General features: G+C 45.1%; 1 protein-coding gene across 1 annotated transcript in view; it reads left to right on the plus strand.

The window, feature by feature from the left end:
• Positions 1 to 13,045: 13,045 nt before the first annotated feature.
• The window catches only part of SMAD3 (SMAD family member 3), a 92,525-nt gene continuing 77,730 nt past the window's right edge, over positions 13,046 to 27,840 (plus strand). Inside the window, exon 1 of the mRNA XM_073653454.1 lies at positions 13,046 to 13,474. Coding sequence (XP_073509555.1) covers positions 13,269 to 13,474 — 206 coding nt within the window. The 5' untranslated portion in view covers positions 13,046 to 13,268. The remainder of the gene's footprint in view (positions 13,475 to 27,840) is intronic.

A 27,840-nucleotide genomic window follows, 5' to 3' on the forward strand; every position in this document is an offset into this window, starting at 1 on the left:
AGCGTGTTATAGGAGCGTGTCTTTAGTGCCGCTGGGGGAATTATAACTGATAAGCACACTCGCCTGTCAACTGACAATGCTGACAAGCTGGCCCTTATCAAAATGAACAAGGGCTGGATTGGGCCAGACTTCTCATCACCACCAAATGACAGCAGAGTAACATAAAGTCAAATCCACTGTGTTATTTTGGGAGGTGTATTCCCATGCACCGCTTCACACCCACACATGGGTATACGCTTCCTCATTTCGGCTGTTTTTTGCTCTTCTCCTTATCCTCAGCCTCCACCACCACTATACCACCAGGGTGACCGTGGTCCGTGTTGCCAGCATTGCAAGTTCCTCCGACCTAATTTTTGGCAGCTTTTGCTTGAAAGGCATAGGCAAAGACTATGGGAGACCCACTCCCCATTAATGGAAATAATGTTTTTAATATGCTGTACTGCATGGCTCTTGTAAGGGGCATTGCAAGTTCCTCCGTCCTAATTTTTGGCAGCTTTTGCTTGAAAGGCATAAGCAAAGACTATGGGAAACCCACTCCCCAATAATGGGAATAATGTTTGTAATATGCTGTACTGCATGGCTCTTGTAAGGGGCATTGCAAGTTCCTCCGTCCTAATTTTTGGCAGCTTTTGCTTGGAAGGCATAGGCAAAGACTATGGGAGACCCACTCCCCAATAATGGGAATAATGTTTTTTATATGCTGTACTGCATGGCATTAAAATCGTCTTGTTAAGCTACTATGACCTCCACGTCTCTTCCAAGGGTCATTGATATTGTCTTTTTATTCCACTGGGACCTCCACGTCTCTTCCAAGGGGCATTGATATTATATTTTTATTCCACTGTGACCTCTACGTCTTTTCCAAGGGGCATTAAAACCGTCTTGTTAAACCACTCTGAACTCCACGTCTCTTCCAAGGGGCATTAAAATTGTCTTGTTAAGCTACTGTGACCTCCACGTCTCTTCCAAGGTTCATTGATATTGTCTTTTTATTCCACTGGGACCTCCACCACTCTTCCAAGGGGCATTGATATTGTCTTTTTATTCCACTGCGACCTCCACCACTCTTCCAAGGTGCATTGATATTGTCTTTTTATTCCACTGTAATCTCCACAACTCTTCCAAGGGGCATTGATATTGTCTTTTTATTCCACTGGGACCTCCACCACTCTTCCAATGGGCATTGATATTGTCTTTTTATTCCACTGGGACCTCCACGTCTCTTCCAAGGGGCATTAAAACCATCTTGTTAAGCTACTGTGACCTCCACGTCTCTTCCAAGGGGCATTAAAACCGTCTTGTTAAACCACTCTGAACGCCACAGCTCTTCCAAGGGGCATTGAAATGTTGTTTTTAATTACCTCTAACCTCCACGACTCTTCCAACGGGCATTGCATTTCCTCATAATTTTAGTCAGCTTTTGCTTTTCAATGCATAGGCGAACACTAAGGGAGACCCACTCCCCAATAATGGGTAGAAGGTTTTTAGTACGCTGTAATCCACATCTGTTTCAAGGGGCATTGCAGTTCCTCATAATTTTTGGAAAGCCTTCCATTCACTGCTTAGGCCAACAGTGTAGAGGAGACCCAGTTGCTATAAATGGAAAAAAAGGTTTAGTTAAGGCCCTCTGACCTCCATGTCACTTCCAAGGGGCATTGGATTGCCTCGAAATTTTTGGTAGGCATTGCACTCACTGTATGCCCTATAACTGTGTAGCCGAACCTCTCCTTTTGATACAGAAACATATCCTACAAGACATGTGTGGTTGACTGGCCTGATATTGATGTGAATGGTCCCTGTTCCTCCTGCTCTTTCTGCTTTGCCACCACCTCATCCATCATTCATCACCTGAAGCTTTGTTTTAACGGGAGTCATAGAACTGGGATAGTAGCAGGAAAACATCCAGCAATCCTCGGAGGAGGTAGGATATCCGCCAAAACGCTGACCATCTCAGGCCTAGCCGCTACTACATACATGCGCTTGCATTCCAAGTAATAGAAAGCTAAGGAGATGGATGGCCTCATGATCATGAATAATTTACTCGTTGTGTAGGAGGCCAACCACTGCTGCTGTCTACCTTCTGAACTTTGTGTTGAAGCCCGATTGACCCAGGACCCGCAATCCTCTATGTCTGGAGGACGTGTTGCATCCCAGTGTCCAACTGTGTCCCGGCTTCCACAATATTAACCCAGTGTGAAGGCGTCAGTGAGATGGACCATCCCTGGCCACATTCACTTGTCTACGTGTTTGTGGTTAGGCTGTCCTTCCCACTAAATGCACTGGGGAGGGCACAGGTAATGTTTTGGCATGCGCGCTTGTGTATAAGGCGCACCGGGACAAATACGGGCGGCTGGGGACCGTTTATTGGCACGAGGCCGCGGGGCGGCTGGGTACCGAGTATGGACACCTGGCCGCCCCCTGGTGGCTGGGGACCAAGTGTGGACACCCGGCCGCCGGGCGGCTGGGGACTGAGTATGGACACCAGGCTGCCGACGCAGCCATGACGTGGTGGCCAGATTCCGCCTCCACATGCCTAAAAGGCCCAATTTCAAGTTCAAGCAAGCAAGCAGTACGGTATTGCAGCCTGGGGGTGGGTGGGTGGCAGGCTGCATACTTGCACTTGCATTGCAAGGAATGGGGGGAGGTACAATTGAACACTGCCCTGGGACAAGGACTTGAACGGGGATAGTTGCAAGTCTGCAATGACAGGTGCAGGGCGGGAGGCATCTTCGAATGTGCCATGAACAGGGGGTTGGCGTGCACACACTACAGCGGAATAGGCTGTCCTTCCCACTAAATGCACTGGGGAGGGCACAGGTAATGTTTTGGTATGCGCGCTTGTGTATAAGGCGCACCGGGACAAATAGGGGCGGCTGGGGACCGAGTATGGACACCCGACCGCCCCCTGGCGGCTGGGGACCGAATGTGGACACCCGGCCGCCGGGCGGCTGGGGACTGAGTATGGATACCAGGCCGCGGACGCAGCCATGACATGGTGGCCGGCGTCTGCCTCCACAAGCCTAAAAGGCCTCATTTCAAGTGTAAGCTAGCTAGCAGTATGGTATTGCAGCCTGGGGGTGGGAGGGTGGCAGGCTGCACACTTACGCTTGCATTCCAAGAAAACAAAGCAGATGCTAACTTCTATCATCATCATCATGCTCCTCACCTTGGCACCCTCAACTCCCCTGATGGAGAAGCCAGGGCCCACCGGAGGAGTCTGGTTGTCTGGTGGGATCGTCCAATGCTGCCCTAAAGCAGGCCAGGCTAAGAAAAGTGTGAGGAAGGTTACCGGGACAAATAGTGGTGGCTGGGGACTGAGTATAGAGACCTCGCTGCCGAAGCAGCTATTAGGTAGTGGCCAGCTTCGGCCTCCTCCAAACTAAAAGGCCCCATTTCAAGTGCAAGCTAGCAGTATGGTATTGCAGCCTGGGGGTGGGTGGGTGGCAGGCTGCACACTTACGCTGGCATTCCAAGAAAACAAAGCAGATGCTAACTTCTATCATCATCATCATGCTCCTCACCTTGGCACGCTCAACTCCCCTGATGAAGAAGCCAGGGCCCACAGGAGGAGTCTCTGGTTGTCTGGTGGGCTCGTCCAATGCTGCCCTAAAGCAGGCCAGGCTAAGAAAAGTGTGGGGAAGGTTCCCGGGACAAATAGTGGCAGCTGGGGACTGAGTATGGAGACCTCGCCGCCGACGCAGCCATGAGGTAGTGGCCAGCTTCGGCCTCCTCCAAACTAAAAGGCCCCATTTCAAGTGCAAGCTAGCAGTATGGTATTGCAGCCTGTGGGTGGGTGGGTGGTTGGCTGCATATTTGCGCTTGCATTTTAAGGAATGGGGGAGGTACAATTGAACACTGCCCTGGGACAAGGACTTGCAAGTCTGCATCTTCTGATGCGGCAAGGATCACTTCTGATGGGCACACTTTTAGGCAGTGACCTGGGTGTCAGAGATGCTTCCAGTGGTCTTCCCCATGCTGTTCCCATGTCTTTTCAGCACTGTATGCATTTGTCACACAGCACATGGCCAGATAAGGTTGTAAAATGTTAAAATTACATTTCCTGGTGAATGCATTTGTCACGGTTGAAAGCAATACAAAAGTGCAAAAACGCATAAAAAATGCTACTTGTGAATATAGCCCAAGGTGTGGAGGAGTATTTTTGTTTTTGGTTATTTATTTTACCTTATACACAAGTCTTTACCCTGGGAAGGATGTTCCTTAACATATTTCACAGGAAAACAGTTTCAGTTTCGTTTTTGAACGTTTTATTGTGAGCCCGTAAAAGTGGCTTAATACCTCTGACCACGTTGTTGACAGCAGTGACCTGGGGGTCAGAAATACTTCCTGGGGCGATCCCCATGCTGTCCCCGTGTCATTTGAGCAATGTCACTATCATTTTGGGCACTTTTTAGGCTTTCTACAGACTGCCGGGGGTGCTGCCGCAAAAATGCTTGGGTCTCCCATAGACTAACATTGGGCTCGTTGCTTGGGTCGAGCACCCGAGTATTACGGTGAGCTCGGCCCGAGCTTCAAGCACCCGAGCATTTTAGTGCTCGCTCAACACTAATCACTAGTAGTGATGAGCGATCATGCTCGCCACTGCTCGGTACTCGCCTGAGCATCTCAGTACTCAAGATGCTCGGAGCTCGCCGAGTACTTGCGCGATGCTCGGGCGGGAGCTCGGGTCCCCGTCCTGCATGTTTGGCACTATTTAGAGCACCAATCATGCAGGGATTGTCAGCCACTCACTGTAGTGTCACAGCCATGGTGGTTGTGGCATTACAGTGATTGCCCAAATCGATGGGAACAGTGCTCACAGTGAAACATGAAAAGTCGGCGGCAATTCAGCAGCGGCATACACCGGTACCTGACAATTTAGAACAGAAAGAATAGAGCATCACACATAGATTAGATAGATAGAAACATGTCAGTCACATATATAATAAGTACAGTGACAGTGTTGGTTACTGTACTTGTTATTTAGTGTTTATTATTTTACTTTTATTGCAGGAGATCGTTGGCTTCAGCGTGACGGTAAGTAGAGTTTAATTTAGAACATTAAAGAATTGTGTCTTTATTTCAATTAAAGGACTTTATTCTGGGTGTTTGTGTTTTTTTTTAACTTTCACTATGGGGTTAGTAATGGGGGTGTCTTATAGACGCCTCTCCATTACTAACCAGGGCTTGATGTCATCTGGCATTATAAGCTGACATCAACCCCAAATCTATTACCCCACTGCCACCGCTACAGGGCAGTGGGAAGAGCGATGCTAAGTGCCAGAATTGGCGCATCCTATGGATGCGCCATTTCTGGGGCGGCTGACGGCTGGTGTTTCTAGCCTGGGAGGGGGCCAATATTCATGGCACCCTTCCTGGGCTATTAATATCAGCTCCCAGCTGTCTGCCTAGCCTTTGCTAGCTATTAAAATAGGGGGGACCCAACGTCATTTTTTTTTTGGGTCCCCCATTTTAATAGCTAGTAAAGGCTAGGTATTCAGCTGGGGGCTGATATTAGTAGCCTGGGAAGCTCCGTGGGTATTACCTCCTTCCCAGGCTTCAAACATCTGCCCCAGCCGTCTGCTTAACCTCTGCTAGAGACTAAAATTATGGGGAACCCCACGCCAATTTTTTTTAATAAATCCTTTATTTTAACACTAAATAACAAGTACAGTAACCAACACTGTCACTGTACTTATTATATATGTGACTGACATGTTTCTATCTATCTAATCTACACTACCGTTCAAAAGTTTGGGGTCATTTAGAAATTTCATTATTTTTGAAAGAAAAGCACATTTTTTTTCAATGAAGCTAACATTAAATGAATCAGAAATACACGCTATACATTGTTAATGTGGTAAATGACTATTCTAGCTGCAAAAGTTTTGTTTTTATTGCAATATCTACATAGGTGTATAGAGGTCCATTTCCAACAACCACCACTCCAGTGTTTTAATAGTACATTGTGTTTGCTAACTGTGTAAGAAGGCTAATGGATGTTTAGAAAACCCTAGAAAACCCTTGCACAAGTATGTTAGCCCAGCTGAAAACAGTTTGGCTGATTTGAGAAGCTATAAAATTGACCTTCCTTTGAGCTAGTTGAGAATCTGGAGCATTACATTTGTTTGTTCTATGAAACTCTCAAAATGGCCAGAAAAAGAGAACTTTCATGTGAAACTCGACAGTCTATTCTTGTTCTTAGAAATGAAGGCTATTCCATGCGAGAGATTGCCAAGAAACTGAAGATTTCCTACAACGGTGTGTACTACTCCTTTCAGAGGAGAGCACAAACAGGCTCTAACAATAGTAGAAAGAGAAGTGGGAGGCCCCGCTGCACAACTGAGCAACAAGACAAGTACATTAGAGTCTCTAGTTTGAGAAATCGACGCCTCACCGCTTCTCCACTGGCAGCTTCATTAAATAGTACACGCAAAACGCCAGTGTCAACGTCTACAGTGAAGAGGCGACTCCGGGATGCTGGCCTTCAGGACAAAGTGGCAAAGAAAAAGCCATATCTGAGACTGGCTAATAAAAGGAAAAGATTAATATGAACACAGACATTGGATAGAGAAAGATTGGAAAAAAGTTTTATGGACAGACGAATCAAAGTTTGAGGTGTTTGGATCACACAGAAGAACATTTGTGAGACGCAGAACAACTGAAAAGATGCTGAAAGAGTGCCTGATGCCATCTGTCAAGCATGGTGGAGGTAATGTGATGGTCTGAGGTTGCTTTGGTGCTGGTAAAGTGTGAGATTTGTACAAGGTAAATGGGATTTTGAATAAGGAAGGCTATCACTCCATTTTGCAATGCCATGCCAAACCCTGTGGACAGCGCTTGATTGAAGCCAATTTCATCCTACAACAGGACAATGACCCAAAGCACACCTCCAAATTATGCATGAACTATTTAGGGAAGAAGCCTGCCTGACGTTTAATTGAGCACTGTTCCCATCGATTTGGGCAATTTTTGACCTTCTGCAGACCGCCGGGGGAGACCGCCAGAAAAATGCTCGAGTTTCCCATAGACTTACATTGGGCTCGTTGCTCGGGTCGAGCACCCGAGTATTCCAATGTGCTCGACCCGAGCATTTTAGTGCTCGCTCATCACTACACAGGACTACTTCACTGCATCAATGTGAGAATGGATGGAGCCATGTACCGTAAAAATCCTGAGTGACAACCTCCTTCCCTCCTCCAGGACATTAAAAATGGGTCGTGGCTGGGTCTTCCAGCAAGACAATGACCCAAAACATACAGCCAAAGCAACAAAGGAGTGGCTCAAAAAGAAGCACAGTAAGGTCATGGAGTGGCCTAGCCAGTCTCCAGACCTTAATCCCATAGAAAACTAACGGAGGGAGCTGAAGCTCCGAATTTCCAAGCGACAGCTTCAAAATCTTAATGATTTATAGATGATCTGCAAAGAGGAGTGGACCAAAATTCCTCCTGACATGTGCGCAACCCTAATCATTAACTACAAAAAAAGTCTGACTGCTGTGCTTGCCAACAAGGATTTTGCCACCAAGTATTAGGTGTTGTTTTCCATAGGAATCAAATACTTATTTCTCACTGCAAAATGCAAATAAATTTATCTAATTTATACAATGTGATTTTCTTGATTTTTTTTAGGATATTCTATCTCTCAATGTTAAAATCAACCTACCCTTAAAATTATAGACTGTTCAAGTCTTTGTCAGTGGGCAAACTTACAAAAACAGCAAGGGATCAAATACTTATTTCCCCCACTATATTTACAGAGATGCTGATATGGAAAATTAAAAAAAACAAAACTTTTTATAAACCAGATCACGTTCTGATGACACGTTCTGATGACACGTTCTCTTTAAGGATACCGAGCTTTTGAAAAAAAAAGTCAGATTGTGGGAATACACATTTAATACCGCAACAAACTGAGAGTATGCTGAACAGAAAACAAAATCTAAAAACAGAATAACTGGAAATAGATAACAAAATACAAAAATAGTCAATAATTAGAGATGAGTGGATTGATCATAATTCAAAACAAAACAAAAAAATGTATGGTATGGACATAAGATGGCATTTAGGATGTGGAAATGAATCACCATAAATGGGGGCCACAACATCACAAGTGAGTTTACTTACAGCTCAATAGCTTTTCTGGTGTGACCTTCATACTGAGGAAGAGCATTTTGCATATCTCCCCAGAGGTGGCTGCCTTTTTGTTTCTGTCACTATAGGAGGGCAGTCTAGTAGGTCAAAGTTCAGATGTATCCTGCACAAGAACAATGAGCCTCTCCAGGTTCATATTGTGGGGCTTTGTGCAGCTCATTAGCCCTCTGTAGCCTAAAATGTCTGAACTTCATTGCTGTAAAAACAGGATGTTATTAGTTACGGATCCATGGAAAACACAAGACATACGGATGGTAAGCTGTATGTGATCCCTGTATTACTCATCCATTGACTTATAATGGGCAAGTCTGATCCAAAATACAGATCACAGTAGTGCACGCTGTGGATGTTACACACTGACCACCAATCTGTATGTAGAAATGCTAATGTGAACTTTCCCATTGACTTGCATTGGCCCTGGTGCTGTTTGCATGCTCCCATACAGCACATAGACAGATTCTACTCTAGTCTGAATGAGTCTTAATGGGAACCTATTATGTCTCCAAACGTTATTAACCTGCAGATATGGGGTTAATCTGCAGGTTAAAGGGGTTCTCCGAGAAATGTCCGAAAATAAATAAATAATACACATTTAAATATTAAACTTTAAAATTTTTTCTAAATATCTTTATATGGCAAAAATGTATGCTATATGTTCTGCACTCTGTCAGGATTTCAAGATGGCAGCTGCCATCAATCACACCCCGTCCTAGATTTCAGAGGATACTCAATAGGAGTAGTGCGGGCTGTGTGAAGCACGAGACAGAGGTCACGTAAGAGCAGCGTCCTGTCAGGCATCGTCTTCCTCTGTTCAGTCTACCTGACAGAACACTGAGCGGAGAAAACACCTTTCTTTAGCTGACTGAGATTGAACATCCATCACAGCCGCCGATCACTATGTACTGAGATGTGACTGATCAATGCTGCCTGTGCCTCTATGACTTGAAGACGGGGAGGAGTACAGGTCATTTCCTCCCGGTAGCCGGGTTTTCAGTGCGGCGGCCGGGCAGCTTTAGGTTCATAGTATTTGGGGACATGACATGTTCCCTTTATTTAGCAGGAGACGCTTTGCAATTTTTTATTTCGCTTACTACAAAATCACTGATGATGAAAACGGATACACTGACCAAACTGAGGAAAATCAGAAACTGAACAAAAATTAAAACTGCTCCATTGTTTTCACGTGCGAGAAAAAAAACAGACATCAGAATCAGGCCTTACCAAGAAAGCAGACAGACATTAATGAAGTCCGCAGACACCCATATATAATCCGGCAGAAAAAGCTTTATTAAGGCTATGTGCACACATTGAGTGTTTTATGTGCAGAAATTTCTGCACCATTTCCTCATCTCTTCGCAGGAAAACGCAGCCTCAAAAATGTTGCGTGTTCACCTGCGTTTTTTCAGTGCATTCAATGGGTGAAAAACGCACAGAGAATTGCCATATCGCCGATTATTTTCTGCACCAAATCTGCACATCAAAAATACTCAACGTGTGCATGACACTTCAGGTTTCTTATTCACTTTGCTGGCATCAGGTTTTGCCACAAATCTGCGCAGAAAAAAAATGCTGCAAAAACATACCAAATGAGCAAGGTGTGCACACAACCTAAGGCCTAAGGCAGTGTGCACACGTTGCAGATTTTTGAGGCTGCGTTTTCCTGCCAAGAGATACAGAAATGTTGCAGAAATATCTGCAATCAAATACTCAATGTGTGCACATAGCCTAATATTCTCACACGAATAGACAACACAATATTTTAAAATCAATTCAAAACATGAAACACACCACACCTTCCCGACTTCCTGCTCCATTTACTTTTTTGGTTCAGAGAATGGTGGCCACAGACGGGAGAGGGCCCCTGAGCAAGAAGAGTGTATGGGCCCCTCTGTGTGTCTGTGACAGAAGCTGATTGCTGATGTGAAGGTGGTAGTAGCCCCCTCACCTCTCGGGCCCCTGAGCAGCTGCAAAGGTTGCACCAATGATATGTCCGCCTCTAACGAGGGGCATTGTTGCACCCGCGGGCCCAAACTGTGAGCTCCTGAGTTTCTATATGAGGCAGATTTATCTTTGTAGCATGGGAAAATACAGGTGCATCTCACTAAATTAGAATATCATCAAAAAGTTAATTTATTTCAGTTCTTCAATACAAAAAGTGAAACTCATATATAGAGTCATTACACACAGAGTGATCTATTTCAAGTGTTTATTTCTGTTAATGTTGATGATTATGGCTTACAGTCAATGAAAACACAAAAGTCATTATCTCAGTAAATTAGAATTCTTTATAACAACAGCTTGAAAAATGTTTTTAATATCCGAAATGTTGGCCTACTGAAATGTATGTTCAGTAAATGCACTCAATACTTGGTCGGGGCTCCTTTTGCATCAATTACTGCATCAATGGGGCGTGGCATGGAGGCGATCACCCTGTGGCACTGCTGAGGTGTTATGGAAGCCCAGGTTGCTTTGATAGCAGCCTTCAGCTCGTCTGCATTGTTGGGTCTGGTGTCTCTCATCTTCCTCCTGACAATACCCCATAGATTCCCTATGGGGTTAAGGTCAGGCGAGTTTGCTGGCCAATCAAGCACAGTGATACTGTTGTTTTTAAACCAGGTATTGGTACTTTTGGCAGTGTGGACAGGGGCCAAGTCCTGCTGGAGAATGAAATTTCCATCTCCATAAAGCTTGTCGGCAGAGGGAAGCATGAAGTGCTCTAAAATTTCCTGGTAGATGGCTGCGCTGACTTTGGTCTTGATAAAACACAGTGGACCTACACCAGCAGATGACATGGCTCCCCAAACCATCACTGATTGTGGAAACTTCACACCAGACCTCAAGCTGCTTGGATTGTGGCCTCTCCACTCTTCCTCCAGACTCTGGGTCCTTGATTTCCAAATGAAAATTGAACTCTGGGACCTTGTGGAGTGTGTCAATGACTGCCTTCTGGACATCTGTCAAGTCAGCAGTCTTCCCCACGATTGTGGAGCCTATTGAAACAGACTAAGGGACCATTTTAAACGCTTAGGTTGTGTTCACACGATGCGTATTTCATGCGTTTCCGCGGCGTTTTTGCAGTTGCGTAAACGCCGCCGAAACGCATGAAAAACGCATGGTAGAAGGGAAGCAATGTTCCCCAATGGAAATACGCATGTGCTGTGCCCATGATGCGGATTTTTCCGCAGCGTTAACGCTGCGGTCAAAAATCCGCAGCATGTCAATTAATTTTGCAGAAACGCGGTGATTTCGCCGCCATTGACTTGCATTAGAACGCGCCAATTCCGCAAGACAGCATTTGTACTTGCGTAATTGGTGCGTTCTAATGTGCGGATGGTACCCGGGTGTGGAGGAGAGGAGAGTCTCATCCACACCCAGGTACCATTAAAAAAGCTGTAAAAGAAGAATAAAATAAAAAATAAATGTATTCTTACCATCTGTCGGCCCGCGCAGCGCTCCCGCTTGGTTCCCGGCACTTGCAGTGAGTTGTAGGACCTGCGGTGACGTCAGAGTCATGTGACGGGTCACGTGACGCTGACGTCGGCAGGTCTTTCAATTCAAAGTTGCCGGCGAGGGAGAACAGATTGAGCAGGACAGCGCGGGCCATCGGAGGTAAGTATATACACTCTCTCGGTTCACACTGTATAAATCCATGCTGTTTGCATGGATTTATATAGTGTGACCTAGTTATCAAGCACTTTCCAGGTGATGCTAACATCGCCTGGAAAGCGCTTGTCAATCTGCATGCGGAAACGCATGTGAATCTGCATGTGGATCCGCATGTATTCTGCAGGAAAAACGCATGCACAATCTGCATGCGTTTTTTCTGCCAGGGAGATGCAGAAATGATGCAGAAATTTTCTGCTTCATTTCTGCATTGTGTGCACATACCCTTAGGAAGCCTTTGGAGGTGTTTTTTTGTTAATTATTCTCATTTACTGAGATAATGACTTTTGTGTTTTCATTGGCTGTAAGCCATAATCATCAACATTAACAGAAATAAACACTTGAAATAGATCACTCTGCTTGTAATGACTCTATATAATATAGGAGGTTCACTTTTTGTATTGAAGAACTAAATTAACTTTTTGATGATTCTAATTTAGTTAGATGCACCTGTACACCAGGAGCTAAGATGGCGCTCCAGTGATCCCAGCCGGCCTTACTGACTATACTAGGAGAAGTTGAAAGGACTCAGCATGTTCGGCCACTGCTGCTAGACCGCAGAGGTGGCTGGCAATCTGGGCAACAAGAAGTAAACAATAAATATATATATAGTATAAATATGTATTTATGGTTTGGGTGGTTTTAATAAACAGTAATTTGTAAGGTTGCTTGACTCTATGCAACTATACTCCTCATCAAGAGTGGAAGAGGAGACTCTGGGCAGATGCCATGAGCGCTGGGTAGATGGGCAGCAGCATTACAGATTGTGGCACGTTCTGCTGTCAGGCTGGTGGTGTGGCAGACAGGCTTAATTAGGCCCAAGAGCCCACAAAGCACTGGTACTGGCCCTGCCCATAACTGTGGGTGCCCCCCAGTGCCAGGGTGCGGCTGGTACCCCTGATAGTGGTACCAGAGCACACCGCTTCTCCTTCCAGGCTTGTTATTTGTAGTGTCACAACCTAAACTTTCACCTTTATTATTGGCACAGAATACTAACTTTTATACACTGCGTGGAAAGTAACGCAGTGTATGAATACCAGGCTGCAGCCATCACCCACGCAAGAGAAAGTGACCAGAGAGGACCGCGTCACCAGGCGCATTAATCTCTCCGTCCTTGTCACTCATCCCCCGCCCCGCCCCGTCATCCACAGTAGCCTCTGGCCTATATGAGATGCATGGAACGTGACGTCGCCGAACGGGGCGGAGCTACAGGGGTGTTTGCGGGACAAGGTGGGAGTGACCGGTGCCAGGGGCGGAGGAATACCCTGAGAGGGAGGGGAGGTGACGCGGCTCAGGCGGAGGGGGGGATGAAAAGTTAGAAGAGAATTGTATCTGCAGAGAGAGTGGAGAAGTGCGGGCGATGAGCGGCAGGTAGAGGTGCGACCGGAGGACACAGGCGTGTGACCAGCAGCCCCGACACTCAGTGTAGCCGCATCTATACCAGAGGGGGCTGCCATGTCCTCCATCCTGCCCTTCACTCCCCCAATCGTGAAGAGACTGCTGGGCTGGAAGAAGGGCGAGCAGAATGGCCAGGAGGAGAAGTGGTGCGAGAAGGCGGTGAAGAGCCTGGTGAAGAAGCTGAAGAAGACCGGCCAGCTGGACGAGCTGGAGAAAGCGCTGGCGACCCAGAGCATCAGCACCAAGTGCATCACCATCCCCAGGTGAGGGCAGGCAGGGTGGACAGAGTGGTGCAGGCAGGGCAGGGTGGTGCAGGCAGGGTGGACAGAGTGGTGCAGGCAGGGTGGACAGAGTGGGCAGGCAGGACAGAGTGGACAGAGTGGTGCAGGCAGGGTGGTGCAGGCAGGGCAGGGTGGTGCAGGCAGGGTGGACAGAGTGGTGCAGGCAGGGCAGGGTGGTGCAGGCAGGGTGGACAGAGTGGTGCAGGCAGGGCAGAGTGGGGAGCACAGTGCTTCCTCCATGCCAGGGTTACATAATGGCTGGTGACGACATGAGTGCTGCCCCCCAGTACTAATAGTGGGGGCTCACTCACTGTTACCAGGTGTAGTCTGGTGCCCCCGTAACCCATGCACGGTGTGTCCTAGCACTGGTACCCACAACATCCAATCAGCGTCGCCATCCTCACAGCATCCTGTGAGAACTGCGTGACAACCAACATGGCTGCCAATAATGCCCCCCCATGCCCCCCCATGACTCTGAGATACTTTACCTTCCACTATGCCTAGTGGGATATCTGTGGAAAATTTCTGCAGGGAAAAACACAATTGTGTGGATTTTATTGCAGATTTTCCATTAGATTCTGAAGATAGGGGAAAAAAAAAGTTAATGAGGAGATTTCGTTTTTTTTTTTTTTTTTTTTTAAATACACAATTGTAATTTGGCACTTTTTAAATTTTTACAGCCACTCACAGCACTTTGCTCCAAAAGTGAGTAGCGCTTTGTGGAAGGGGCGAGGCCGCACGTGGACACATGACAAGTTGTAGTTGTGAGTTTCTAGTGCCCCCCCCAGCATGTGCCACCTATAGATCAGGCATATCTTACTCCAGTGTGTCCGCGGAAATCTCCCTCAGTGGGTGTAAAATCCACTCGTGGAATCTGCACCAGAACATTTCATTGTAGATTAATTGTGCATTTTTACTTCCAAACATTCACAAGAAATCTGCAATATGTCACATGAATTGATGTCCTGTGGTTGTATAAATCCACCAAAAGGAGATATAACAAATCAAAGATTTCTGCAGCATTGGATGAGATTTGTAAAACACTCGTTCACGTCCCTTTGACAGATTTTTTGTGTGTAAATCCACGTGCAGAATTACCATCAAAGACATTATTCCCAAGGGGGGATTCCCTCTTATGTACGTCACCAGCCCAGGTTGTCTTACATCGAGAACACCTATTTTACTCCACCCCCCAACAAAGTGGCCTTCCAGTCCTGGGTGATCTGCACCAGCACATCTCATTGGCGGAGACAGGATAGTAGAGTCAATGCTATTAGTTTTTGTAACAGGTGCCAGTCACATGCCAGTCCCCTGTGTGGGCAGTACTAGGCCTTCTCTGTCAGGTATCTTATAAGTACTTGAAAGTAAAGAGGCCTTTACTAATGGCAGGTTCCATTTAAAGGGGTTGTCCAGTACTTAATATTATCCCCCCCAATGTATCCCCCCGGGGCCCCTAAGACTTTTTGTAAATACCTTACGTTGCAGATACTGCCTGTGAGCGGCGCTATCACATGCCGCTCACAGGCATCATGTGACCCCCGGCTGCAGCCGGCGCTGACATCCGCTGATGTCATGACAAGTGCTGGCAGCAGCCCTTGTCTTCCTGGTTCCACGGTGGATGCCAGGCTGTGGGTGGGGTTACCCCCGCATCACACCCGGCATCCACCGCGTGTTCTGCCTCTCCCCATTCATTGGGAAAGAGCGCGGTGGATGCCGGGTGTGATGCGGGGGGTAACCCCACCCACAACCCAGCAGCCACCGTGGGGACCCCAGTGATGAGTCACGCCTCACTTGCCGTGATGTCAGCGTGGGGTCACGTTATGCCTGTGAGCGACCACCGATAGCGCCGCTCACAGGCATTATCTGCAACAGAAGGTATTTACAAAAAGTCTTAGGGGCCCCGGGGGGGATACATTTGGGGGGTATTATAAAGTAATGGACAACTTCTTTAAGTTGAAGATCCCCATGAGCTAATCTCTGGGGACTTTGGCTGTAAGAAAAAAAAAAAAAAAAAAAGGTTCTGTTGATGGGATTTGCACAGTCACATCTACACACATAGCTGAGTTTTCTGCACAAGGTCCAGGCCAGGAGATTGGCATAAATGGTGCCACAGAGAACTTCTGGAAGTTGTCAGATACTTTACCAACACTTGGTGCTGATGAGGCACCTGGTAATCTATGGTCCCAATGATACATAGTAGATCTTTTGCAATTCTGGATTGCACACCCATCCCCCTCCATATATATTAATATCCAACAGTGGTATTTGAGGGGGTTTTGTCTCCCCCGAACGGCAAATTGAGCTACTTAAATTTTTACATGGGGACATAAAAATCATAACAGTTACATACATTAAAGAGTTGTAGTTGCCCCCCAAAAAAATCACGTTTAATCCATATGCAAATTATGGTGCTTTGGTGCACCTTTAGTGTGGCCAATATCTCTGTGCACCATGACACCCTACGATTTGCATATTTAGCACTATTCCTGATCTTGATTTACATTGCTGGTGTTCTCACAGTGAGTGCTCACTTAGCTTAAACCCCTGTTCCTGCATTTGTGCACTCAGTGAGGGTTAATGCACACTGTGATCTTTGGCTCCTGCTAGTCTATGGCTGCTGCTCCCTACACCTGGAAGTTTAGCGGACAAGTAGCTTCAGAGAAGAGCCGGAGATCAAAGTATGCATTGACACAATGCATGTGCTGATGGGCTCCTCCAGTGTAAGTGCACAAGTGCAGCAACAGGGATTTAAGGTTAGGGAGCAGAACTGTGAGAAGGCCAGTGGTGTCAATCAATCTCAGGGACGGCACTAGATATTCAGATCGGAGGGTGTAAGGGTGCACTGGGACATTGGCCACGCCAAGGGTGCACTGGGACATTGGCCACGCCAAGGGTGTACCGTTGCACCCTTATTTGCATATGGATTAAAAGTGATATTTTTTCGACAACTGCAACCCTATAGTATGTTACCGTCATGATTTTTATAAAGGCTAAGTCCAATTGTTTCAGTCACTGAAATTGCAGTTTTTGGGATGACAAAAAGTTGTGTTTATTTGGGCCTTGTGGGGACATTCTCTTGCATCTCTCAGTAAGTCTATTGCATATTCATTGGCACTGGCATATCACCCAAGGTGTCTGGGATGATTCTCGCAGCTTTCTGCATTATTTGTGAGAGGCAGGCACATAATCTACATGTTACAAAAGTGTCCCAGCCAGGGAGGGCATGTGAGTACACGCCGAGGGCTGGATAGGGGGGCAGGCTGGGCTCAGCGCTGAGAATAGTATAGTTGTAAAGCTGGATTTTAGCAATTCTTCACTGAAGGTATAATCCAATTGAAAGAATTTCTTTTCTCTAAATACACAGACCCCCAGCGGTTATGTCATCTGTAGATGGCGTTCATTTATCTAGGACACAGCAGATCACCTAATACCGTGCCATCTAAACTGGCACTAAATCCTCAAAAAAAGTGGTAAATGCCGTCTTTACTGGAAAGTGTGAATGAAATACTCTTGTTGGGTAAAAATAAGAGTAATGCAGATTTGCGTTTTCATCATTTCTGCAAATGAGAACTCTACATTATTGTGTTATTAAAGCGGTGTTTCCATTTTATAAAGTGATGGCATATCGCTAGGTGGGGTCCGAACTTTCAGACAGCCATCAGTTCTTAGATTAAAAGGGGCCCCAGTAAAAATGCAGCTGTGCAGCTACTTCACCATTTTACCCTGCAGAGCAGCGCTCCTGGCCTACTACCTGTACAGGGAACTCGAGCCTCTGCTCCCCGGTATCTGAGTGAAATATTCGTTGGGTTGGTTTGAGATCACAGCACGTTTGCCTTTCTTGTCTAGTGTCTATAGAAGGAGCGCTATGTGCATTTTTCATTTTTTTCAACGAGTAGAGGGAGACAAGCAGCTCAAGACATGTCTGAAAGCTGCTTATCTCCCTGCACACTGATCAGGTAGAATAAAATCCAGCATGACGGTCAGTCTTCGTTTGCTGACATCTGCGGCCAGGACCACACCGTGTACATGCACTTACCCTACAGTATACACCTGAAGCTTTTCTTCTGTAACATTGCCATAGGTCTCCATTCACCAGACAGAAGCTAAAGGAGTGTACTTCTGTCATATTCGTGCCTGCAGGCCGTTTATTTAACTGTATAGGAAAGTGTAGCAGACAGCGCTTTCCTATACAGAGGGCCAATGCAAAGAAATGTATACACGTTATGTGTTTCCCTATAGTGGGTCCCTATGCTGGAGTGATGGCTCAGCATCCATCCTGAGCGTGGCCACTGTCAGCTTAGTGTGCACTCAGACTAAATTCAATCTAATTTACAAAAAAAGCCTAAACAATAATGTAAAGGGGCTCATACATCTTACATATTGGATCACACTCGCCCATTATAAGTCAATGGGTGTGCAAAAAACTGATCACATATGGGTTAGCATCCATGCGTCATGAGTTTTTTATGGATCCATTGTAATGATAAACATAGCATATTGGCCTTTTATCATTTATTACATTCTTGATGTAAAAAGTGGATGCCATATGGACTTGATGTGGCTGTAAAAACGGACATACGGATGGCACACAGATGACAATACAGAAGGAAAATTGATTTGTTTTTTTTTCTGGATAAAAATGGACGATTTTGCATACGCTTCGTCTGAATGAGCCATAAGACTGGGAGACTGCTCCTAGAAGTAGTGAAGAACATTGATGTAGTTGACTAAGGCTATGTGCCCACGTTGCATTTATGAAGCAGAAAATTTCTGCTGCATAAATGCAAGTCCTCTCCCGGAAAAACGCATGCGGAATTCCGCACGCGTTTATCGCGCATTTTTCGCGCGTTTATCACGCGTTTTCCACATGCGGAATTGCCTTGCGTTTTTTATGCATTGGACAAAGGCAATTCCGCTTGCGGAAACGCAAAATTAAATGACATGCTGCGGATTTTTGAACGCGGCATAAACGCTGCGGAAAAATCCGCAGCATGTGCATAGAACTTGCGGAATCCCATTGGGGACCATGGGGTGCGGATATACATGCGTTTTTCAAGCGTTTACACTGCGGAAATTCCGCAGCATATACGCTTGAAAAATGCTACGTGGGCACACAGCCTTACAGGGTTCAGTGCCCGACCATACACATGCAAATCACTGCTGCATTACACTGATCCTAAGTATTGGCCGTCCCAACCTGTAGAATATCTTATCTGTATGGGGGATATCCTGACTCTTTCATTTGGGGAAAGAAAAATCGGGCCGATCATTTCCAAACTGATCATTTTTTTCGCGCAGGTAATCTCTCAAACGTTTGGCAGTGGCTTATTCACCCCTATATTGAATACTGAGCATGCATTTATGGGCCGCTGCAGCTGTCTAAGGCTTATGGATACATGTGCACAGCGCTGCAGTTGTACTAGCCTCAGAGTAAGCACACAGGGCTGTGGAGTCGGTAAGCCAAAGCTCCGACTCCCCAATTTCCATGACTCCGACTCCTTCATACATGGCCCATGTTTAAGTGATAAATTTACTGTAGCACAGATTCATCTCAGCTAAAAGTCTAGACTCTTAGATCAGGAATAGGACAGACATTTATAGGACATTTCATAACTTTCCCAAATTCTTATGAAAAAATATTCCCCACAAACTGCATTGAACTACTGTACCCAATTTATTATATATTTTAGAAGTTGGAGTCGGTCCATTTTGTACTGACTCCGACTCCTTACTCCTGGTTTAAAGCACACCAGGCTTCTCCAACCACATTGTCTTATCTATCTCTCAGATGTGTGTCACACTATGTGATTCAAGTGCAACTGTAGGTGGTGGCAAATTTTTAGTCATATTCAACTTGGATGTTCATGTCTAAACCCTCATTGAAGTAAATGCAGATATATGCCATGCTTCGTTCACTTCCATTACAGAGCAACTCCAGTTAAAACATATCTAAAGTCACATCAGGCAGTGAGTGAGGTTGATGTATTTTCTTGGACATAATCTGCATTTGCAAAATTAAATGAAGTTCAACTGAATTAAAGGTAAGGCCACACGGGGCGGCTGATTGCTGAATATTTTATTAACATCCGATCGCTTGATTTTGCAGAACAGCTGAAAACCGCACTGCCATTATAATTGGCCACATGATTTTATGGGTGAAACAGCTGTTCTGCTAAATCAATTGCTTAATAATGGTAGTCACTTGTGTTGTTGCCTGCACATGGTCACCTCAGCCACAACTAGGCTTCCGCTTTGGGCATTATTGGTGAGTGTCCAGACTTGCCATGCCATGTCCTTTCATTCTGTACTCATACATGTAACCTGCCAGTGTGGTGATGCTGATGCTCAGGTGCCAGGCTTACGCTCTACCCTTTGTACAAATCTGTCTTGGAAGGTGAAACCTTCTTTTGATTATTGAGCAGTGCCACCCAAGTTACATATGGTCACAGCTAGGATGTGGCGTCCAGTTCCAATGCTTTACCTTTGGCACTGGCTGTGTAATTATGTGTTTACTCTCTGCTCACTCACCAGCAGATCGGGGATTGTATTTCCCGGCATGTCTGTCTCACCCTCCGTACAGTCTTAGGTTTGTTTATACGCAGTGCTCGTGTGTAGGAGCGGCGGCGGTGATAGACATCGGTGAGCCTTGCCCAGATGTGCTAATACGCCATGTATCAGGACGTCCGATTGTGACTCACCTGTTTTGACATCGGCTAGTTAAGCCTCCGCTGCTAAAATGCATTGATAAGTCTGCTCCTCCATCGTCCCGAGCCTTACTGAAATATCTGATCCATGCAAGAAGAGATCTCATTGCTTCTCAGTGCTGGATCCCTTCACATCCTTATATGAAGGGTGGAGAAATGGGGGTGATTATTTCATATTGAAATCACTTTTTTTGTGAAAATGATTGTAGGCTGAGATATACTTCAACATTGTTTGTAAAATGTAATATCTAATTTCTTAACCTTTCCTACTATCCTAATTTTTGAAGGGTTTTTTCAAAGAATAAATGTGCATAAATCTTTTTTTTTAAAGGGCTTGTCCATTACTGGACGACCTCTTCTTAATAGCAGCTGTCTGGTGCAGAAAATACAAAAGTGTATATTTGTCTCTCGGACCAGTGTCTCCTGAGATCTTCCCACTGTCTCTCCCTGCAGGCAATTGATATAATATGAAATAATGTCAGGTGACCACTGGGAGGGACAGTGGGGAGATCGCAGGGCTGGCACAGTCTGGGAGGTAAGGAAGCACATTGTTTATTTTCTGCACCATACTGCAGCTGCTAAGAAAGTTGTCCAGTAGTGGACATCCCCTTTAAACAATCTTAAATAATAGTTAAAAGGTTCTACCTAGATTGTAAGTGTTCTGATATAACATCCTGATAGCTGGAGATCCAACCACCACCAAGAACGGAGTCCAGTTGTCATCCGTTTGTAACAAATCCACAAAAAACTGGTTCCTTATAACCGGAACAAAAACGGATGCACACCTTGGTTTTCATACATATAGTACCAGAGTCATCGACGCTTCTACTCAAGTATTCTGAAGACCTGCATGCCCATATATGTGGTTTGGAGGGTTAATCTAGCTGACAGATTGCCTGTAAATGTATTCAGTTGGCGCCCTTTTAACGCGACTTGATGGGGTTAGTGAATATAGGGGATTCTGGTGTTGGTCTTTGCATATATTCGGTACTTGATGCTGTGCAGTATAGTGATATACACCATGCTGTCTACTTGCCCTGAGTGTATGTCTTTGGAAATGGCAGATACTTTTATGAAGGTTAAATGAACATCAAACAGAAGCAGAATTCAGCAGGAAAGCGTTGAGTGACGAGTGGCCTGACCCCTGCACCTACTGCTACGGCTGTACTATAGAGCGACTGTAAGGGAGGGGACCTGGAAGTCTGGAGCACGGTGGCGGCAGGGTTTGCTGGGCAGCAGACATGTAGAGGTCACTGACCTGCTGACTGGCTGTAGTCATGTTGTTGTCGTCTGCTCTTCACCCAAAAATAGGACAGACGAAGGTGACAACATTAAGACTCAGGTGAACGCCACTTGCTGCAATGTCATGTACTGTTATCTGTGTTGTCTCTGAAGCTGTCGCTATACCCATAATACACCTCTCCAATAGTATTACCCTACATTGCATGACAATCGGGATATTTTGGTATATATTGCAATAATCAGATAAATTGCATTACCTCATAAGCTGAAAAGGCCGTATGATGTAATGAGTGCTTCTATTAACAGAGCCAGTTACAGCCCCCCCATAACGGTGACAGTGTCCCTACCTAACAACATCCTCCTTAGCTGTGTCCCCTTAATGGGAATCTGTCAGCAGGTTATTGCTACGTAAACAGAGGACAGCATGAGGTAGGCGCTGTTGTTTCCATACAATGAAGGTTTTACCACCAGGAGATAATCACTGCTCAGACCACAGTGCACATGAACCCTGGTCCGACCACACCCCCCTCTTCTGATAAGCAGCTCTCTGTCTATAGACAATGAACAAAGAAAGCTGCAGTGTGGGCGGGCGCAGCTTTCTTAGCTCTGCTACATGTTACATCTAAAAACTGTGTCACAACTGCTGCACCCAGTAAACTAAGTGATACATTGTTGGATTTAGGGTTTCTTTTCCTACATTATGCTGCGCTCAAATGAGGTAGCAAAAACCTGGTGCAGTCACCTTCTAAATAGATATTCTGCCATGCAGTTGAATTTAATCTGCCGGTCCCGGGAGCAGTGATTTAATAGGGCTCCCTCAATGCAGTAATCCAACAGACCCCCTTTTAACAGAGCTGTGCATTACTTACCTTCCAGCGACATGCCCCATGTGACATAGTACAGAAAGTTCCCAAAATATCAGAGTTCAGACAAGAGATTTGCAGGATCCTGGTCCAGCAGTTGCCATGTCCTAGTCTGTGACCTGCTAACCTCCTCCTACCAATCAGCTTCTCATCTCATTAGTAGGCTCGTTATGTGTGCGTCACAATGATGGCATCCCAAATCGGAGGAGGGGACGCCGCCAGGTAGGAGGTTTGCAGGGCTCTGGTTGGCAGCCATTGACTATCGATGTGGCCACTGGACCAGGGAATCTTCTCTACTTAATATAAGGGCCAATTAATGGTTGCTCACATAACTACAGGAACTTTCTCTGGCGGTAATAAAGCCATATTTAATGTCAACCACATATTGCTCAGCACCATAGCTCTGTCTACTTGTAGATATTCTCAGCAGAAAGTGTGGATGAGCTGCAGAGATTTCTCGGCCTCCCGGGGATTTGGCAGAACAAGTTAGAGGGCCGTACGTTTCAATGTTTAAATTCAGTATAATTGCCGTCTTGTTAAACCCCCCATCCTGTTGTATCAGGTTGCAATATAAGAGCCCCTTTTCAATTAATGATAACCATCTGTACATGTGGATTTCTGTATATGCAGATGTTATTCTCACTACGAAGCCCTCACGGTGCAGAGGGGGCGAGGAGCAGCCTCGTAGATGCCTTCCCTTTTATTGCCTCCCGCAGCTGCACTTCCCTACTCAAAAAGCAAATTTTGAAGTCTAAATGTAGAATAGCGAGAGCGACCGTGAATGCTTTTTTGCAAATGAAAGCATAGTTTTTCATTTAATGATCATCAGCCCCTGTGCAAAGGGTTAATGGGACAGCATTTAGATGGAAATGTTCAGATTGTTTTGGTCGAGTTCCAGAATTGCAAATAAAAACAGTTCTTAGTGAGAAAGGAAGTTGCTTTCTTTGTAAATTAAATCAAGAGTTAACGCCCGGCTCACTTTCTGGGCCTGTGACCTTCAGTTTATTTCATTAGAGTGTCAGCTCTGTGGGAAAATAGTCCAGTGAAATCTCTGTTTTCTGCTGCTGCTCTGGCTGTCTGGAGCTGTCATGCTTTTCACTTATATCTGTTGATTTTCTTTGTGGTCAGAAGAGATTAAATGGCTTGTTCTGTATGATTGGGAAATTAGATTCTGGATTCCCCTGGGTCAGGAGCTGCCATCTCTTATGTCTAGATAGTGACAGTAAGATATGCATGTTATTAAAGAAGCACTCCTCTCATCAAAAATGTTACCCTCTTAATATATAGCAGTCATCATATTATATAACACTGTGTACTTACAATTGCTCATTTTGCCTTTTTACTCATTAATTCTTCTATTTTCTATTAGGTCTATAACGTAATGTGATTAAAAACTGACTAGCTGAATCCTTCTAAGCTCTATGTGGAAACAGGAGGTCAGTGTTCCCTGTATGAGTCATGAGTCACTGCAAAAGTTAATGGCAGGGGCAGAACAGCTGGCTCAGTAGTTGAAGAGTGGAATGATAAATGCAGGGACAAGAGATTTCCTGTTTCTGTTTAGAGCAGAGAAAAGAGAAGAATTAATTGGGTAGAAATGCAAAATGAGCAATTGTAAGTACACAGTGCTATATAATATGATGACTACAATGTATTAAGAGCATAAAACCTTTAATGGGAGCAGGAGTGCTTCTTTAATGAGGCCTACCTATAACAAAAGGAAAAATTGTGCGCATCCTATTATTGAGCTTTGCCTTAAAATTCACTGAATTTACAAATATAGAACTTTTCCGTATTTCCTTGTACTTTGTAATGGCCATACAACTTGTATAGCAGATAGCCAAATGGCTGTTACTCTCCCCATGAACATGCACACTCGACCCAGCCAAGCATGCAGTTTAATTGATGAGGAGTAAGTGGCTGTAGATATCTCTGGTGTTGAGAAGAAAGGATTGGGCATGTCTAAGTCCAACATCACCAAACCTTCTTTCTACCAACATATGTAGTCAGGAAAAAGTATGGATTCCAACATACAGCTCTGGCAAAAATTAAGAGACCACCGAACAGTTTTCTATTGGAAAACATGGAAAGACTGGTGGAAAGCCATGCCAAGACGCATGAAAGCTGTGATTAAAAATCATGGTTAGTCCACCAAATATTGATTTCTGAACTGTTCCTGAGCTAAAACATGAGTAATTTGAGGTCTGAAAGCACGGTTTCTTTTTTTAGTATTTTGACGCTTTATCATTTGCTGCAAATAAATACAAAATTTTTAGCTTTGATTTTCGGAGACCTGTTGTCAGGAGTTTATAGACTAAAACAACAATGTACATTTTACTCAAAAATACACCTATAAAGAGAAAAATTTGAAAATTTTGCAGTGGCCTCTTAATTTTTGCCAGAGCTGTATATATTAGATGGTCCACTGCTGCTTGGGGCATAACTATAATGGGTGCAGGCGTTCCAGCCGCACATAAGCCCTAGAGCCTCGGGAGACTCAAAGATCAATGTGCCCCAGATGAGAAGACTAATAAAGACCAATCTCTAAACTTCTGGTAGGAGACCCCAGCGTCAGTCAGCATTAGAGCTACGTTATAACTGCAGCCCTGGTCCTCTGACAATATCTTCATAAAGTTTGTATGTTCTTGCCATGTTTGTGCAAGTTTTAGTGGTTTCTTTGGTTTCCTCCCATACGCCAAAAGATAAATTGGAGTCTGAACCCTAATGGGGATGGTGAGTGTACACAGTGTCTGCAGAGCGCCGCGGACTATGTTGGCAGTATGTAAGCGAGCATGATCAATGAAGTCAGATCATTTCTACTCCCAGTTTGATTTTTCTTAGGGTATGTGCCCACGATGCAGAAATGAAGCAGAAAATTTCTGCAGCGTTTCTGCATGTTCTTGGCAGTCAAAAACACTTGCGGATTTTACACGCGTTTTCGCAGCGATTTTACATGCGGATTTCCGCATGCAGAAACGCACAAATAATGTACATGCTGTGGATTTTTCCGCAAGGAAAATCCGCTGCGGAAAATTCCGCAGCATGGGCACAGAACATGCTGATTTTCATTGGGGATTATAGGGCACGGATTACCAAGCGTTTATGCTGCGGAAAATCCGCATCAAAAACGCTTGAAAAACGCATAGTGGGCACACAGCCTCAGAGGCCAAATCTTAAGAACTTCATAGATAACAATAAATAGAAATCCCCAAAAATTCCGGTAGTTTCCTGGTGAGAGATTTTTCAGCACATTGGATGCTGGGATGTTTCCAGCCTCTTGTTACTTCACACCGCTGAACAGTTAGTGTTGTATTTCACAATGCATCTACATTTTGCTTTGGGGGGCGACAAAGGGGCTTAAACTCTCGTTCCATTGTGATCCCAGCAGATGCACCCCAAATAGCCGAGCTGCCTTGTGGTTGGTGTGCGTTTCCCCAACAGAAGCTTCTTTCCATTTCTCAGGCAATAAATAGTTTTCCTCTTTAACCACAAACCACGTGACTTTGGAATCTGTGCACAGGGAGTGGTGCACACACAGCTACTTCTGTGTACACTCAGCCCATTCCTCTGCCATCTCACCGGAGACTCTCTGTACCGAGCCACGATGTATTTACATCCATGGATGCCCAGTAGATTTGGGGCACTGCGACTCAAGACCGGAGGCTTTAAATCTCACCAATTGTAATCTGTTTAATACCCCGGACAAGAGTTTCTCCTAATGATTTTTGGGAAATCTACCCGTGCCGCACATTCACCCATGCATCACCATAAAGGGGCTGGCAAAAAAAGGAATAACGTAACACGCTACTGCTACATTTCTTTATCTTGATGGAAAATAAGTGGTTAAGTAACTATGTGATATATGACCGCTTAAAGTGTCTTGCAATATTTTGAGGCCATCACTGCTCAGAAGGACTGTGTCACAGTATGTCACGATATTACGCACGTGATACAGAGGGGTTGCGATTTTCTAGACTCCTATTTTGCTGTGATCACTAGCCGTGTGCTCCTATACTCAGCGAGCTCGCCTACAGCCATGCTTGCCTCCCTGAATTAAGCCTCACTGGTGATTCCGTAACCTGACATTTTGGTTCAGGACTCCAAATCTAAAACTCTCCATCCAAGAAACCTCGTATGATGAACGTTTTAGCCTGTCAGACGCAATTATATAGTGTTAATAGCACTTTAAATGGAATCTGTCAGACGTTTTTTTCTATGTAATCTGATGACCGCGTGACATCTGAGACACAGATTTCAGCGATGTGTCACGTATTAGGCTGTGTGCTATTGTTTACTTACAGTGAACATTTTATCACCAGGACAGTATCCGTGCCAGGACTGGTGCTCCAGTGAGCAGTTTTCCAACACCGCCCCCTCCTCTGATACACAGCTCACTGTCAATAGACAATGTACATAGAAAGTGTGGTGTGGGTGGGATTAGCTTTCTCAGCTCTGTTACATCTAAACCCTCTAATTGTGTCACAACTTCTGCACCCAGTAAATTAAGGGATTGTTGGAATCGGGGTATCTTTCTCTATATTATTCTGCTCCCAGATGAGGCAGTAAAATTATGGTGACAGATACCCTTTAAATACCATAAAGGGGGTTACATTGTCTTGTATATTGATGGCTGTAATGTTGGTAGAGGGTGGAGTTGGAGGGCTGAATTAAGATATTATATTGTCAAATAATATGATGATATGACTCTTTCACTTACTCACTCCACATTATTTGCTGGTCTTGTACCATAAACCTCATACATAACCTATGAGCATTATAGATGAGAAGTGTATGATCTCTTGGGGTCTGATTGCTGTGGCCCTCATCAATCAGGACAACTGTGGTCCCAAAGTCTCCTGTGTGAATAGAGTGCTAATCATATGCCAGCTCTGCTCCACTAGTTGCCTATAAGAGTGGTGGTCGCACATGCTCACTAGGTCTACATTCACATGGGCAACTTTGGGATGCCCATTCTTAGAATCAGTAAGGATCTCATCAACCAGACCCCCAGTGATCATATATTTATTATCTATCCTGTTGTACATATGACAACAACCTTAACCATCCAACGAACAATAGTGATCAGCTGATGTGAAAGGTGTGATAAAGAATACTCCCATGCTATTAAATCTGCGGTGTATTTCTGTAACCGAAATGGCTGAGCGCATATGTGTTTACATTACACTCTCCATATTGAAAGGCTGTGTTTCCATGTTTCTGACCATCTTAAAGGGAATCTGTCAGCAGGTTTTTGTTATGTAATCGGAGAACAGCATGAGGTAGGGGTTAAAACACAGAATTCAACCATGTGTCACATGTCAGGTTATGTGCTGTTTACTTGCAGTGAAGGTTTTATCACTTGGTGATTATCATTGCTGTAACTAGCTGGCGAGTGCTTGCAAGTCCGACTCCGCCCCCTCCACTGATTAGCAGCTTGTTGTCAATATACAATGTGCATACAGAGCTAGGTGTGGGCGGGGTTAGCTTTATCAGCTCTGCTGCATTGCTAAATCTAAAAACTCTCGATTGTGTCACAGCAGCT

Source organism: Phyllobates terribilis, unplaced genomic scaffold (assembly GCF_046119375.1).
Source record: "Phyllobates terribilis strain yellow unplaced genomic scaffold, ASM4611937v1 Scaffold_11__3_contigs__length_659146591, whole genome shotgun sequence".
Taxonomy (NCBI): Eukaryota; Metazoa; Chordata; class Amphibia; order Anura; family Dendrobatidae; genus Phyllobates; species Phyllobates terribilis.